The 15,410-nt window shown below is 43.2% G+C and overlaps 1 protein-coding gene across 2 annotated transcripts in view; it reads right to left on the reverse strand.

Moving 5' to 3' along the window:
- The window catches only part of Enosf1 (enolase superfamily member 1), a 38,772-nt gene that overhangs the window by 8,744 nt on the left and 14,618 nt on the right, over window positions 1–15,410 (reverse strand). For both annotated transcript variants that reach the window (XM_052749264.1, XM_052749265.1), the window contains 7 exons: window positions 15,079–15,105; window positions 12,460–12,532; window positions 12,331–12,369; window positions 11,834–11,916; window positions 10,164–10,198; window positions 7,855–7,942; window positions 5,402–5,536 (listed from right to left, as the gene is read on the reverse strand). In XM_052749264.1, coding sequence (XP_052605224.1) covers window positions 5,402–5,536; window positions 7,855–7,942; window positions 10,164–10,198; window positions 11,834–11,916; window positions 12,331–12,369; window positions 12,460–12,532; window positions 15,079–15,105 — 480 coding nt within the window. The remainder of the gene's footprint in view (window positions 1–5,401; window positions 5,537–7,854; window positions 7,943–10,163; window positions 10,199–11,833; window positions 11,917–12,330; window positions 12,370–12,459; window positions 12,533–15,078; window positions 15,106–15,410) is intronic.

Raw genomic sequence — 15,410 nt, forward strand, 5'->3', positions numbered from 1 at the left:
AGATAGCTGTAACAGTCCTGAGTAAAAAGAGCAATGCTGAAGGGATTTCCATTCCATACGTCACAATACACGACAGAGCCATAATAATAGGAAGAATATTGTTCTGGTGCAAAAACAGACATACAGACCAATGGGAGAAACTGAAGGGCTGAACATAGGCCCTTACAGCTATAGCTACCTAACATTCAACAAAGACGTCCAAACATCCAATGGAGGAAAGACAGCAAACGGTCCTGGGAGAAGTGGATGTCCATACACAGAAGAATGAAGTCAGACCCATATCTATTATCTTACACAAAAAGTACCTCCAAATGGATCAAAGGCTAAATGTGAAAGCTAAAACATTGAAACTGCTAGAAGCAAACATCAGCAGTACCCTACAGGATACAGGTACAAGCAAGAACTTTCTGAATAGGACCCCATTTGCCTGGGAACTGAGACCAACAATTGACAAGTGGACTTTACAAAACTAAAAAACTGCATAGCTAAAGAAACAATCAGTCTGACAGAGGATCAATATCCAGAATATATAAAGAACTCAAAAACAAAGAGTTAATAAAATCAAATAGCCCATTTAAAAAAATGGGCTTGGGCCGGGCGGTGGTGGCGCCCGCCTGTAATCCCAGCACTCGGGAGGCAGAGCCAGGCGGATCTCTGTGAGTTCGAGGCCAGCCTGGGCTACCAAGTGAGTCCCAGGAAAGGCGCAAAGCTGCACAGAGAAACCCTGTCTCGAAAAACCAAAAAAAAAAAAAAAAAAAAAAAAAAAATGGGCTTGGATTCTGAACAGAAGAGTTCTCAAAATAAAAATGGCCAAAAAAAAAAAATTTTCAAAAAAAAATGTTCATTGTTCCTACCAATTAGAGATGTAAATAAAAATAATGTTGAGATTTCATAGTTTCCCAGTCAGAATGGCAAAACTCAACCAAACACCTGACAGGAGCTGGAGAGGCTGTGGGGGAATAGGGCCTCCTCACTCATTGTTGGTAGAATTGCAAACTGGTCCAGACGCTCTAGAAATCAGTGTGGAGAACTGTCAGAAAGCTAAAAATGAATCTACCACATGACCCAGCTAGGGCACTCCTCAGCATGTTCCCCAAAGACCCAATTTCCCCTCTACAGACACTTGCTCATCCATGTTCATTGCTGCTCTGTTCATGGTAGCTAGGAGATGGGAACAACCTAAACATCCTTCAACTGATGAATGGATAATAAAAGTGTGGTACATACAAACCATAGAATGCAGCTGTAAAGAAAAATAAAATCCTGAATTTGAAGGTAAATAGATGGAATTAGAAAGGAACATATTGCGTAAGGTAACTCAGACCCAGAAAGACAAATGTCGTCACACACTCTCTCATCTGTGGTTCCTAGCTCCAAATTTTCAGATGTGAGTAATAACCTGGAGGGACTACAGAAACTAGGAAAGTAAAAGGGGACTGTGGAGGTGGGGAGAGGAGCAACAGAGAAGGGAAGAGTGATGTATACATTATTTGAAGGGGGAAAGGGGGCTTTAATTAGGAAAGGGGAGGGAGATGAACAGAAGGAGGGCAAACAATAAGGGTATCTGGAAAAGTCTTAGGGAATCATTAGTATCTATCTACCTAAAATGAAATATAATACATATAAGTCTCTATAGACATACATACATGGTTCAAATGAAAATTCCCCATCTGGGTTGACAATGCTCCACCCTAGAGCGGTAGACTATCCAAAAGACAAAAAAACAAAAAACAAACAAACAAACAAAAAACACAACCCAAACACCAAACATGATAAACCCTTATTGGTCAGGTTGTCAAAAAGACTCCCAAAACATTATAGACTATTGCTATTGCCTTTGGTTGCCTCTCTTGCTGAAGATACCAAACCAACCACTTCATACACAGGACCTGGAGGACGTGAGCTGGGTCTGACATGGAAATCTCCTCCCTGAGAACTAGCTTTTCCAGGACCAGAGAGCACCATGCAAGCTTCCCAGGAAGGAAGGCACCCAACAGTCCTACCCAGCTGGGATGACTGTGAACCACAACAGCCAGCAGGGCACTACATCCCTAAGTGTACAACAGTGGCATGTAGACCTTGGTAGTCATGGACATCTCTCTAATTGAACTTAAGGCCCATCCAACAAAAAGGAAACTGTGCCTGATACTAGTGAAGTCAAGGACCTTGGAGGAGAACCCGCAACCGCCACTTTCCTAAGCCAGCACAATTCTTTACTACCTTGTGACTTATCCTTATTCTCGCAGATAGTTTCAGTCCACCACAGTCAACCAAAATGCAGAGAACAAGTGATCACGTGGTACCCAGACCCAACGGACAGACCTACAACACAATTCCTTGGGGGATAACGGAGGCGGCAGAAAGAGTCTAAGAGCCAGAGGGAACAGAAAATTTTCTGTGAGATTGTGTCTCCTAGAAATGGCAGAAAAGACACTAATAAACATAGAAGAGGGAAAGTTTTCGGGGCCTGAACACTAGACAAAGAACTATGGGCAACTGAGGAATGCTGAGAGTAGGAAAAACAGTCTTCCCAAGGGAAGAGCCTCTGAGTTGCTTATCCAATACCAAGTGTGTGTGTGTGTGTGTGTGTGTGTGTGTGTGTGTGTGTGTAACATATGAGGTGAGCAGGTTGTATTTATATATTTAGGAATTCCTGGGAAATACATGAGTTATAATCACAGCACTAGGAAAGCCGTAACAAGTGAATCCCTGGAGCTCATTGGCCACCCACCCAACCTAACTGGCAAGCTCTGGGTCCTAATGAGAGACTCTGCCTCAAAATAAATTAGGTAGATGGCTCTTGAGGAATGATACTCAAGGCTGGCTTCTGGCCTCCAAGTGTATGCACACAAAGAAGCCTGTGATCACTCCAAGGATCTCTCAACTGGTTCTCAGTGTGACACTCCTTAGCATTAACTCTGATCTCTCTGTGAGGCCACCCCCTCATCTCTGACTGTCCTAGCCTACTCCCATTATCTCTTTAATGAGCTTCTTTCTACCACATTGGACACTCAGAATTCAGACTCAACACTCTGCACTTTCATTTTATGTATCGCAATATTTCCTCTCGGATGAGGCTTCAAGTGTTTATTTTTCCTTTAAGTAAAGGGGGCATTCCCTAAACACAGGCTTCTAGAGGTTATCTGGTCTAAATAGACACTATTGGTAATTTACTGAGAGAAATAGAGGATGGCCCTGAGTCTCCAACCTCACACCCTAATAGGAGCCTGGAGCATTACAGTCCCTTCCAGAACTTAAAACAAGATTCCTCCCAGGGCTAGGTGGAGTGGTGCATGCTTTTAATCCCAGCACTCGGGAGGCAGAAGCAGGTGGATTTGAGGCCAGCCTGGTCTACAGAGTGAGTTCCAGGACATCCAGAGCTGTTACGTAGAGAAATCCTGTCTCAGAGAGAGAGAGAGAGAGAGAGAGAGAGAGAGAGAGAGAGAGAGAGAGAAGAGAAGAGAAGAAGAGGAGGGGGAGGAGGAGAAAAGAGAAGAGAAGAGAAGAGAAGAGAAGAGAAGAGAAGAGAAGAGAAGGGAGGGATTCAATTAATTTAGTTAATTGTGTGCGTGTGTGTGCACGTGTGTCACAGAGTATATGTGGAAGTCAAAGCAAAAATTTGGGAGTCAGTTCTCTTCTTCCACCACGGGGGGCCTGATAACTGAACTCAGGTTTTCAGATTTGGTGGCAACCACCTCCTGTTGAGGCATCTCTTTAGCTCCCAGATACACTTTAAAGATAAAAGCACAAAATGAGGAAAATACAGATCTGCAAAGTGTGGTGGTTTCGATGTCCCCCATAAAATTAGATGCTTGAATACTTGGTCCCCAGTTGGTAGTATTGTTTGGGTAGGCTTACGAGGTGTGGCCTTGCTGGAGGAAGTATGTCCCTGGGGGCATGTTTTGAGGTTTCAAAGCTACATGCCTTTCATGGTTTGAGATATGAGCCCTCAGCGTCTGCTCTAGCTGCCATGTCAACTGCTTGTTGCCACGCTTCCCTGCCATGATAGACTCTTTATCCCTCCAGAACCATAATCCCAAATAAACCCTTCCTTCTATAAGTTGTCTTCAAATAGAAAAGTAACTAAGACACAAACTCATCCCAGAGAGAAGAAAATGTTCCTTAAAGGGCAGGAGTTAGCTAGGAGTCAAAGTAATATACTAATAGTACAATGTACAGGCATGTGAGATACTATAGGCAGATGCTGGCCAAACCTGTGCCCAAGAGAGGGACAGGCTTAAGGTTCCAGGTTTTAGTGCCAGAGCTTTGAGTGGGCCATGATGGGTCACTGAGGTCTGACGTCATCGAATATTCAAATTTTATAACCAGTCCTGCCCCAGTTTTCCACTTATCCTACAGCCTTTGATGAGCACAGTTTCTTACAGAGCATGCTTGGGTCTGAGGATGGAAGTTCAGTTTACAAATGAGCCAACTGGTATTCTGGTTCTAAAGATCACCACTAAGGACCTGAGCCTCTGTAGCCACCCACGCTGACATAGTTTCTAAGATGTTCTGACATATCAGGATCTATTTGAATCCTCGAGGCAATGCACATGGCCCCCAATTACTGCAAATTTGTATTGAGGGCTCGTAGAAAACAGTCAGGCAATCTCTTGTTTGGAGGCCTGATCTTTTGAGTCCTCTGGAGGAAATCTACACTTTTTGTTTCACTTTGGGCAAATAAAATACAGGTGCTCCTTAGCTTGATAGGATCCTCATGAATGCATTGTAAGTGGAAAGATCATCAGCAGAAAATGTATTCAACCTACCTAGTCTACCAAATATTAAGGCAGATTAGAGACCCACCTGTTCCTGGAACACTGAGACGGGAGTTAATTATTAGAATACTATTAAATCACTACTAATGTTAATGATAAACCTTTATTGGACACATGTCTCTTTGACTCTATTTTTCCTTTAAATAGGCTAAGCTGTTGGGGGGTGAGGCAATCTGACTCCCTATTTGACAGCATTTAAACACTTCCCTGGTACTCTGGCTAGCTAAACAGCTAGCATTCTGGGCATTGTGGAAAATCATTTTGAAGACACACTAGCAGCTTGATAGGACCACTATAAGCATGGCTGAAGATATATTCCATACAGCCTGCACCAGCCTTAGAAGGCAACAGTCTAAGTGACATAAACCTTGATGAACGAGATGGTCCTGAAGCCATTTTTATCAAAGATAAAAAGGGAACACTTCCCTTACGGCCCAGAAGAAGGCCTGTGATTAGCGCAAACATAGCTCCTCACTTGCAAGATGAATTGTCCTATCCTATGTTGATGAAAACATCGTCTTTTATTTGCACGAGAGACTGTGGCATGAGAAATGTCATGATCCCTGGAGAATGCTAAACAAAACAGTAAATGACTGAGATGGCAGAAGCAGCAGCTTTATTACCTTGGAAATAGCTGCATGGCCCAGGATGTCATCAGGGGATGTGGGCTCCTCAATCCACAATGGCTTGAACTCAGCCAGTTTTGACATCCACTCCACTGCCTCAGGCACATCCCAACGCTGGTTGGCATCCATCATCTGCAAGGACAGACCTCTCACTTCTCTGTAGGGCTGGGGCTCCAGAGAGGAGATGCCATCATTTAATGCAACCTACTGCTTAGGAAGACTCCTCTGGTGTTTTTTCTGCTAAAGTCTAGCCCAGAGTCCTCAAAAAGGGATCCAAAGTGGGATTAGAGATCTGGCTTCAGATCTGAGTGAGCCGTATATGAGGTAGGAGATGTGAATTGTTCACAGAACTGCTGTGATGTCTACAAGTGCCCTGGGCTGGGTTATGAGATGTGTTCACTGACCTTTGAGTTAGATCCACTGAGTGCTTTATTTTTTTAAGTGTATGAGTGTTTTGCCATAATGCACATGATGTACATTATGTGTCTAGGGCCAGCGGAAGCCAGAAGAGAGCATCAGATCCACTGAAACTGGAGTTGCAGCTGGTTATGAGCTGCCATTTGGGTGCTGGGAACAGAATCTGAGTCCTTGGCAAGAGCAGAAAAAAATGCTCTTAATCACTGAACTAGCTCCTTATTTTACTTATGCAGTGTGTGTGTGTGTGTGTGTGTGTGTGTGTGTGTGTGTGCCTGTGTGTGTGTGTGTGTGTGTGATGTGTGTGTGTATGTGTGTGTGTGTGTGTGTGTGCGCGTGTGTGTGTGTGTGGGTGTGGGTGTGGGTGTGTGTGTGTGTGTGTGATGTGTGTGTGTGTGTGGGTGTGCGCGTGTGTGTGTGTGTGTGTGTGTGTGTGTGTGTGTGTGTGTGTGTGTGTGTGTGTGTGATATACCCACGTGTGGAAATCAGAGGACAACTTGTGAGGGGTCAATTCTTTCCTTCTACAATGTGGATCCTGGAGATTGGACTGAGGTTCTCAAACTGGACAGCAGATACCTTTAGCTGCTGAGCCATCTCACCAGCTCCCCTTTGGTCATCCTTTGAATCATAAGCACAGTCAACACTGAGTTTGTTCAATGGTCCTTTATTGACGATTGCCCACCAGGCATCTGACATATTAATAAATAACCACTAATGAAGCTCCTCTTCCACTAGATACTTAATGAGTTTTGTTCCATTTAATTTCTACTATAACCCCACAAGGCAGCGTATATTACTCTGTTTTACAAATAAGAAAATTATTGGCCTATAGAGAAGTTAAGTAAGTCTCTCAAGACTAGTAATCTAAATTGGTGATAAGTTCAAGTCCAGGCCTTGCCTTCTAGGCTCTGGCTTTCTCCTCATTATCATCTTACCTGGAAGCCGGGTGATTGTTGTGCAGAGCTTGAGACAGGACCCACCCCTCTGCCATCAACCTCATTACAATCGGAGAAGACGGACAAGGACATGAGATTCTATAAATCCTCTAAGTGGTAAGAGCTCTCTCACAGGATACTCTGAGAACCACAGTATGGCAGGCTCAAGATCAATTTTGTCATAAATTATTTGGATGAGGATGACTTCATGGAACAAGAGCAGTGCCATTTCATGTATAAATAATGAGACTTCTGATCTTACATCAAATACTCCAGAGTTAATTTTAACTCACAAAACAAGCCTTATTTGTTAAAATTCATAAAAATCTGATTGTAACTTTCTTTTACAAAAATATTTTACATATAATAAAAATTATAAAATACATAGGATTGATAAATTATTTTATTTTTTTTTTTTTTTTGGTTTTTCGAGACAGGGTTTCTCTGTGTAGCTTTGCGCCTCTCCTGGAACTCTCTTGGTAGCCCAGGCTGGCCTCGAACTCACAGAGATCCGCCTGGCTCTGCCTCCCGAGTGCTGGGATTAAAGGCGTGCGCCACCACCGCCCAGCAGATTGATAAATTATTTTTATATATTTATAAAAATTATATTTATCTCAGCTAAAATCTCAACACTTCTTTGACTGCTTGGAACCTATCTCCTGATAAGCTGCTTAAGGGAGGTCAACGGTTGACACACTAGCGTAGTGCCAATGGAAGACTACTTGTTCAGGCTCACTCAAAATTAGCAAGAAGGATGGTTCTTGCTCTGATCAGACTTCATTGGCTCTGTAGAATTAGAAAACTTAAACCGATCAGATCCCACAGCTCTTTAAAAAAGAGTTCACCTATCACAAGACCACCACCAGCCTGAACACTTCCGTGTTCCTAATCCTTGCTTGAAACAAAAGACTTCAGGCTAGAAGTGAGTATTATAGCTCAGTGGTAAAGTGTTTATCTAACATGGACACATCCCTGAGTTAGACACCCAATATCTCACACACACACACACACACACGCACACGCACGCGCACACGCACGCGCACACGCACACACACAAATCCATCAGGCTTCCATGTCTTATTAGCATGAGAAGACATTTACCAAAGTCTTCTCTGGTCCGATCATGTCCCTGATGAGGCGGCATCTTCGTATGTCATCCTGGAGATCAGCCCCAACTTTTACTTTAAACCTACAAATACACTTAGTTAAGGTAGGTCTTTAACTCGGCAAGAACATCTGGATTTTTTATAGAAGTGACTCTCTGTGAATCATTCACAGACCACATTTACTAGTAACCTCTGCTCTTCAGTCAAACTTTAGACAAGTCACTTAATAATAACACTGCAAACTGCATCTTGTTATTTACTTTCAGGGCAATGACTCTCAATTATCTGCTGACTCACAGTTAAGGAACCAGAAAGAGAAGTTACATCTCTAATACAGCTTCTCAAAAATTCTCAATGCCAAACAGATAAGAACAAACACACCCTGGTCCAAACGGAGGACAAGGCCCATACATGTGCTAGCTATTTGTACAGAAAGTTTTGTCTTGAGACAAAAGCATCTATGTATGTTCTTTATGGCTCTGCTGGAATATGGTTGGTCCAGTGTGGTCACTGTTAGTGGAGGAGAGAATATCACCCCAAGGTGATATTTTTCACTCACAACCATCTGTTTAGTGAGCACCAAGGCTGTGCTTGAGAGCCACAGTGGCTTTAGGCTGCCACAGCAGACAGAGCCTAGGTCTTCTACTCTTCAATGTACCCAATATGTCTGTCTGCTAAGAGGCCCATTAGGCTCATAAAAGCTTCACATAGGTACAGGAGTCACCTTTCCTGGATAATTGTAGCTACTAACCCCCTTCAAAGGAGACTCTCTTTACATTAAATGGAGGCCATCACAGAAAATCACAACTGGACACAACACAGAGATCAACAGATCATCGGGACCCCAACCCTAAAGGATAATATACATCAAAGCTCCTGCATCAATGGCTCAGGGAACAAAGATTGCAAGAGGCAGAATACCAGCAAGTTTATTCTGAAAGTCTCTTCTTGAAATGACTGCCTAAATAAGACCAGAACAATGGCAATATCAATAGACATTTTAACATGGAAGGAGGAAAATCTTGCAGGGTCCCACCCCTAGACAAGGAACTACAAGCAACAGATGACTACTAAGAGGAGAATCAGCCTCTCCCCTTAGTCTTATCCAATACAGAGTGGTCAGCCTTGAAATTATATATACCACTACCAGCAAAAATGGACTCAGCAGGTTGTAATTATATCTAATAGTATATACACACACACACACACACACACACACACACACACACACACACACACACTCACTCACACTCACACACACGTATGTAACAATGATAATCAAAGAAAAACAGGCTGTCAATTTAAGAGTGGGGGTTTGGGGGAGGGTAGCTGGTAGGAAAGGGAGGGAGGGAAAGTGATGTAATTTTATTTCAATTAGAAATATATTTTTTAAAAACCTGAACATATTCAGGTGTCCACTGTATTGTTTTCTCTTACTCAGAACGAACACCCAGAGATAGAAGTTTCAGCTATATGATTTGTAATACTGGAGAATACTGGAGACAGCTGGCCATCGCCTCCGTACACATTTTGTGCTGAGGCCCATAAATCTTTCTGGAGTCCTCCTGACTAGAGTTGACTCAGCCCTGTCATGGGTAGGGAGAGGCTGGTCCTCATGGTACAAATTCACCTTGTGCTAATTCTCACCAAATATGGCAACTCTTAGAAGGAACAGGAGAGAGGGAAGACCTGTGTTTCAGAGGCTGAGAAATCTGCCTAGGATCACACACTGAGTCCTTGAAAAGGGATGGTGGGAAAAGGCAAGAGTTTTTTAATTCTATTAGATGCCAAACATCTGTCTACAGATGCTAAAGCCCTTCCCTTGCCTTCTTCATGCTATCACTCTGTTTAGCTAAGGCATTAACAAGGGTCCAGTCCCTCTTAAATTTGGGTATACAAATGAGGAATAACTGAGGGGGTCTTGTTAAAATGAGGGTCCTGGTTAGAGTTGGAGTTCAGCAATGGAGTCATTGCCTAATGTGTATGAGGCTCTGGGTTCTATCTCTTGCACTACAAAAAAGAAAAAGATAGAATGGATTTGTATACTGGATAGGTGCTTGAAGCTGTTATTTTCCAAAGAATATCACTCTTCCATGTGTGATGTTCAAGGATTCTAAGTAGATTCACACCTAGTCTTTAAAGAGACTGTGTCTGGCCCAGGTTGAAATGTCTGTGTGCTGACACACTAGTCTAGTTTCTTCAGGCATTATTAGTGACATTTAATCTTTGGCTCCTCTTCACATCTTCAGCCTCTTAGTGTTGCTAACTGGGAATGTCAAGTCCACCATTGCATAGATAACTTACCTGGTCCAGCCGTCCTTCAGTGCCGCTGCACAGAGCTGTGAGGAAAGGGGTACATCTCTCATTACATATTGGTATAATGCACCAGGTTTCCCTGGCCTGATGGTACTGCAGTAGTTTCTGATCTTGGTTTCACAGACATTATGGTTGTAGTAGAAACTCAAGGAATGAGCATGTGTTATTTAAATTAGAGGTAGAAGCAGTTTGGCCAACAGCATCACTCTAGTTGTGAAGTGGCTTCCTTTCCTTATCTCTGTGGGAACAATTCCTTTCTTTGTCATAAACATTTCTGAAAGGTGGATGCAGTATGGATGTCCTTCTTTCTAAAGCTAGCATTCTTTGTGGCATCCACAAAACTATCACATGTAAGAGTAAAAACCAGAAGCCAGCTTCTCCCTCTCTCCTCTTTCTTGGCCCTATGTGAACACAACATGGTGAGGAAGTAGGGCTGGGGGGTGCAAATCAGTTTTCAAGTGCCTGCCTAGCACATATGAGGCCCTGGGTCTAAAAACATACATAATACGGTAAGAAAGAATAATAAATGACCACGTACTAGCTGTGATAGGAATACTTAGAGCTTTATCTGAATCTTCAAAACTGTCCCATAAGAGATGGGGTATTGTTTTTCTACTTCACAGAAAGAAAACAGAGGCTCAGTGTGGCTAAGTGACTTGACAGTGTTACATGGCTACATATGCATAGAATGAAAACTAGGCTATCATCTCCCAGAACCCAACACGAGCCTTACTAAGCCAGAGTGAATGGCTTTTCTTTCTCTCATGTAAGAAGGCTAATGAGAAACAGTAAAATTCTCTCAGAAAGCCAGTGTGACATAAGGAACATACATCTGGCATTGGTCCCCTTCTGCACTCTACCTTCCCATATCATTTCCTAGCATGCAGTTCCTAAAACACAGAATCTCCTTAGTGACAGTATCAATAAATTGACCCTAAAATCAGTCCCTTCATCATTGGTTACCTTTAGACCAAGCTATGGACTGAAGGGTTAGAACTTTTTGTCCTACCCTGAAACCACCAGAGAAAGAAAGATTGATGGTTGAAGTTCTTACCCAAAGCCCATGATGTAGTCAATATGCTTATTAATGGACCCTCTGTAAAAGTCCGGAAGGACAGAGTCCAGGGAATTTCAGGGTTAGTGAACATGTGGTAGTATCTGGAAGCACACCAAGAGGACATGGAAGCTCTATACTGCCTCCCCTACACACTTTGCTCTGTGAATCCACTCTACCTGGATCTTCCTAAGTTACATCCTTTGTAATACACTTGTAAACGTAAGTCAAAGGTTCTCTGAGCTAGTCTCGTGAATAATAAAACTCAAGGTATTAGACTATAGAAACCGATGTTCTAGCTGCTGTAGGTCAGCGACTTAGGTGACAATCTGGACTTGCACAATTGGCAAGTCAAACAGATTAGTCCTTGGAGATTGAGTTACACAACAGGATACCCAGTTGTTGTCCAAAGAGACTGGTGTGTGTGTGTGTGTGTGTGTGTGTGTGTGTGTGTGTGTGTGTGTCCAAGGAGACTGGGGTGTGTGGGTGTGTTCCCACTTATCTGGTTATCAGAGTCAGGTATGATGACAGTGGTGTGGATATATACGAACTAGCTTGCTTCTCCTGCTTTGGCCTGTCTGTAAAAACAGGTTTAAAAGTTTACCTGCTTCAGTGTACTGTCTGAATACCCCAACCAGGCACATGATGTGGTGTAGGCAGGGTAGCCGTGTCTCAGCATTTGTTCTTCTGGAAAACACAACATTTGGCACTTTCTAGGAAACTTCAGAATTAGAATTGTTGAGAGCTAAGTTGTTGTCCACAGGGAGTCCAATTGTTCTCTTGGGTGTCCTTTTTACACTCACTACCATTAGCCCACCTCTGGTTGTGTCCAACTCAAATAATAAGGATATTCACTGAATGCCCTGCTCCTCAAAGTTCCCTATCCCACAGTGCAACATGGAAGCTAAACCTCCTTGAACTATTGCTGAACTGAGCCCTGCAGCCAAGTCACACCACCAGTGGCCTCTTCACCCAGATTTGCATGTATGTCTAATGCTTAGTACAGGGTATCTGGGAGCATCATGTGCACCCCAGAAGACATGGATGTTCACAAGTAGACATTGATAGCACAAACAGAGAAGGACATTTCTCACAACATACCTCTTTCTTTTTTACCAAGCTGACCTTTCTTCAGTATTTCTGGGGAGGAGGAGGAGGAGAATAGTATCACTCATTCATTTAGATGATAAAGTCTGTATATGCTGTGTTCACTCCTTACACATAACTCACCATAGGCCTCCTCTTCTGTCAAGACGTCAGTGATGTACCTGAAATCAATGCAGGACAACAGCACCTGTGGATCCTGGTGCACAGGAAGAGAAAGGCCCAGATCAATCCATAGGCAGATAATTTATCTATACTTAAACTGATCCCATGGGCTTATTCTTTCCAGGAAGGGATCTTTGGATTTGTGTGTCTGGTTCTGTCATTCTTTAGTATTGAACATTTTAGAGATTCATTGCTGCCCCTAAGGAGCTCTCAGACCCTCAACCCTCCTGTCTTAACTTTTACTTCCTCTCACTGCCCTGTTCTTTCCAATTAACATGGATTTTTGGCCAGAGGGCCTGGTACCCAGTGAACATTCAGCACCAAGTGAAGGAGCAGTTGGTGCCTTGAGTGCCTCTCTGAGTCTGGTCTACCTGTCATACTGATTTCACTGAACTATGAGATGACTAAGGTAGTCCTGGAGCAGCACAGCAGAGTGGATGGAAGGCTATGTTCAGAGTCGACCACTCGTGTCAGCCCTGGGTCCACAAGTGTGGACCATAGTGTGACTGTGGCCATCTCTCCAAAGACTGATTTCCTGACAGGAGGCGAGTGATGCACTAATCCTCCAGGAGGATGCTGGCCCTGTGTTAGTCCTGTTCCTTCATGCTCACTCACCACTTTGCCCAGGATGCCTGGGCCTGATATCCTCACCCCCACATAACAGTCATGAGGAAGTTAATCACAACTCTGTTCCCATTAACATCCATTTGACTAGTAATATGTCATTAGAACAGAAAATCTCAAAAGCTCTTTCAACCTGGAGACCCTGCATCTTTTAGAAGATGACCAGGACAACTAAAATCTAAAAAATGGGAAGCAGACTAGAGAAATGACTCAGTGCCATGGTTAACAGCACTGGCAGCTTTCTAGAAAACCCACATTCAATTCCTAGCACCCACACTGCTGCCCACAAACATCTATAACTCGTTTCAGGGAATCTAATACCCTCTTCTGGTCTCTGTAGATACTGTATACATGTGGTACAGACATACGTGCAGGCAAACACCCAATTCCATAAAATATAAATAAATGATGGAAAGTCTTCAGGTGAGACCTCAGGCACTACTCTGCTGAACTTCAAATTCTTTTTCATTGTGTTCGTTTGCTTGCTTTCTAAAGAGTGTGTCTCACTATATAGCTTTGGCTATCTTGGAACTCACTATATAGACCAGACTAGCCTCAAGATCCACCTGTCTCTGCCTCCAGAGTGCTTGGATTAAAAACGTGCACCACTATGCCTAACTGGACTTTAAATTCTTTTCATAACTGTCGGTTATAGCCCTGTAAAAGGCTGAGCTTTCCTGTACCCTTCCCTTCAGATGGCCCCATGCTACCCTCAGCCTGTCGGAAAGAAGCTGTGTGAGCATCTAGGCTCCATCTGCCCCTAGAGGAGGAGCAAAGTCTTCTAGCCCAACAATCTCCAAAGCTCATGTTCATTGCTTTTCCTTCACTTTGCTATCAAATAAAAATGGTATCCTGTGGTAGTTTGAATGTAATTGGTCCCCATAAGTTAATAGGGAGTGGCACTATTAGGAGATGTGGCTTCGTTGGGTGGGTAGGGCCTTGTTAGAGGAAGTATGTCACTGTGGGGGCAGGCTTTGAGGTTTCCTATGCTCAGGATACTGTCCAGGGTCTCAGTTAACTTCCTGTTGTCTGCAAGATGAAGGACTCTTAGCTTCTTCTCCAGCGCCATGTCTGCCTGGACGCCACCATGCTTCCCCACCATGATGATAATGGACTGAACCTCTGAACTGTAAGCCGCCACCTCAATTAAATGAGTTGTTGTGGTCATGGTGTCTCTTCACAGCAAGAGAAACCCCAAGACAGGGTCTTTATTTGTAGGCCCTCAGAAATCACCTGAGTCACCTACCATTCAGTGATAAGCAACATGCTCAAGGATGTTCTGCTACTTATTAATGAAGCCTGTGCTGGAAGTCAGGTCTACTTGGGTCTGAAGGTCCCTCCTCATTAACTAGCACAAAGAATTTTTTTACCCTCCTTAGCAATAAGGCACTCATCCGTGCTACAAATAGTTATCTGAGAAAGAAAACAGCCAACTGTATGTCTTTGGAATTCAGTATTACACTGTTGCCCTGATGGAACTTTATGGTGGAAACTGCCATGACCTCATCATGTTTTTAAAGTGGCCATAAGATGTCTTAGTAATAGTATGTGGCTTTTCAAAATTGATGGAGTTGTATTTTCATTTGATATTTAAACTGATTCTGAGGCTCCTAATGGTTCAGGTGGTTTTCTCAAGCAGTAGGAGCTCAGAACTTGTATGACATTTGTAAGGACCCTTCAGAAGAAAGGAGGACTTGACCTCACTGCCTCCCATCCTTGCTTGCCTGCACGAGCACAGCTATCTGCTATTTCAAATAGTCAGAAATGAGCTGGGAATATGAGTTTGTGGTAGAGTGCTTACCTAGCATGCAAGGCCCTAGGTTCATGCCCATGATTCATTTTATAATCAGTGATCAACAGACTAGTCCTGAATATTCTTACTGATTATCAAAAATACCATGTAATCTACAAAGTATTTCCTTTAGAAATAGCTATAATATTAAAGACTCTACTTACCATGTCCACAAGCAGCTTCCATAAAGGCTTGAATGAAAAAGAAAGAAAAGAAAGGAAAGAAAGAAAGAAAGAAAGAAAGAAAGAAAGAAAGAAAGAAAGAAAGAAAGAGAAAGAAAGAAAGGACATGTAAAACAATCGTTTTTTGTCTGATGTGAATGCACCAATGGTACTGCCTCCAGACATGTGGTTCATTTCCCGCCCCATCCCCAATGCTCCCATGAGTCTTGCTACCTCTAACTGCTTCTTTACCTTTGTTGTCCCTTCCCCCTTTCCCTTGGTCCTGCCCCGACAAATTTCGGACTACAGTCATGTACCCCCTTGAGTTGGGGAGC

The sequence above is a fragment of the Peromyscus californicus genome, unplaced genomic scaffold, assembly GCF_007827085.1.
Source record: "Peromyscus californicus insignis strain IS unplaced genomic scaffold, ASM782708v3 Scaffold_21__1_contigs__length_65335640, whole genome shotgun sequence".
Taxonomy (NCBI): domain Eukaryota; kingdom Metazoa; phylum Chordata; class Mammalia; order Rodentia; family Cricetidae; genus Peromyscus; species Peromyscus californicus.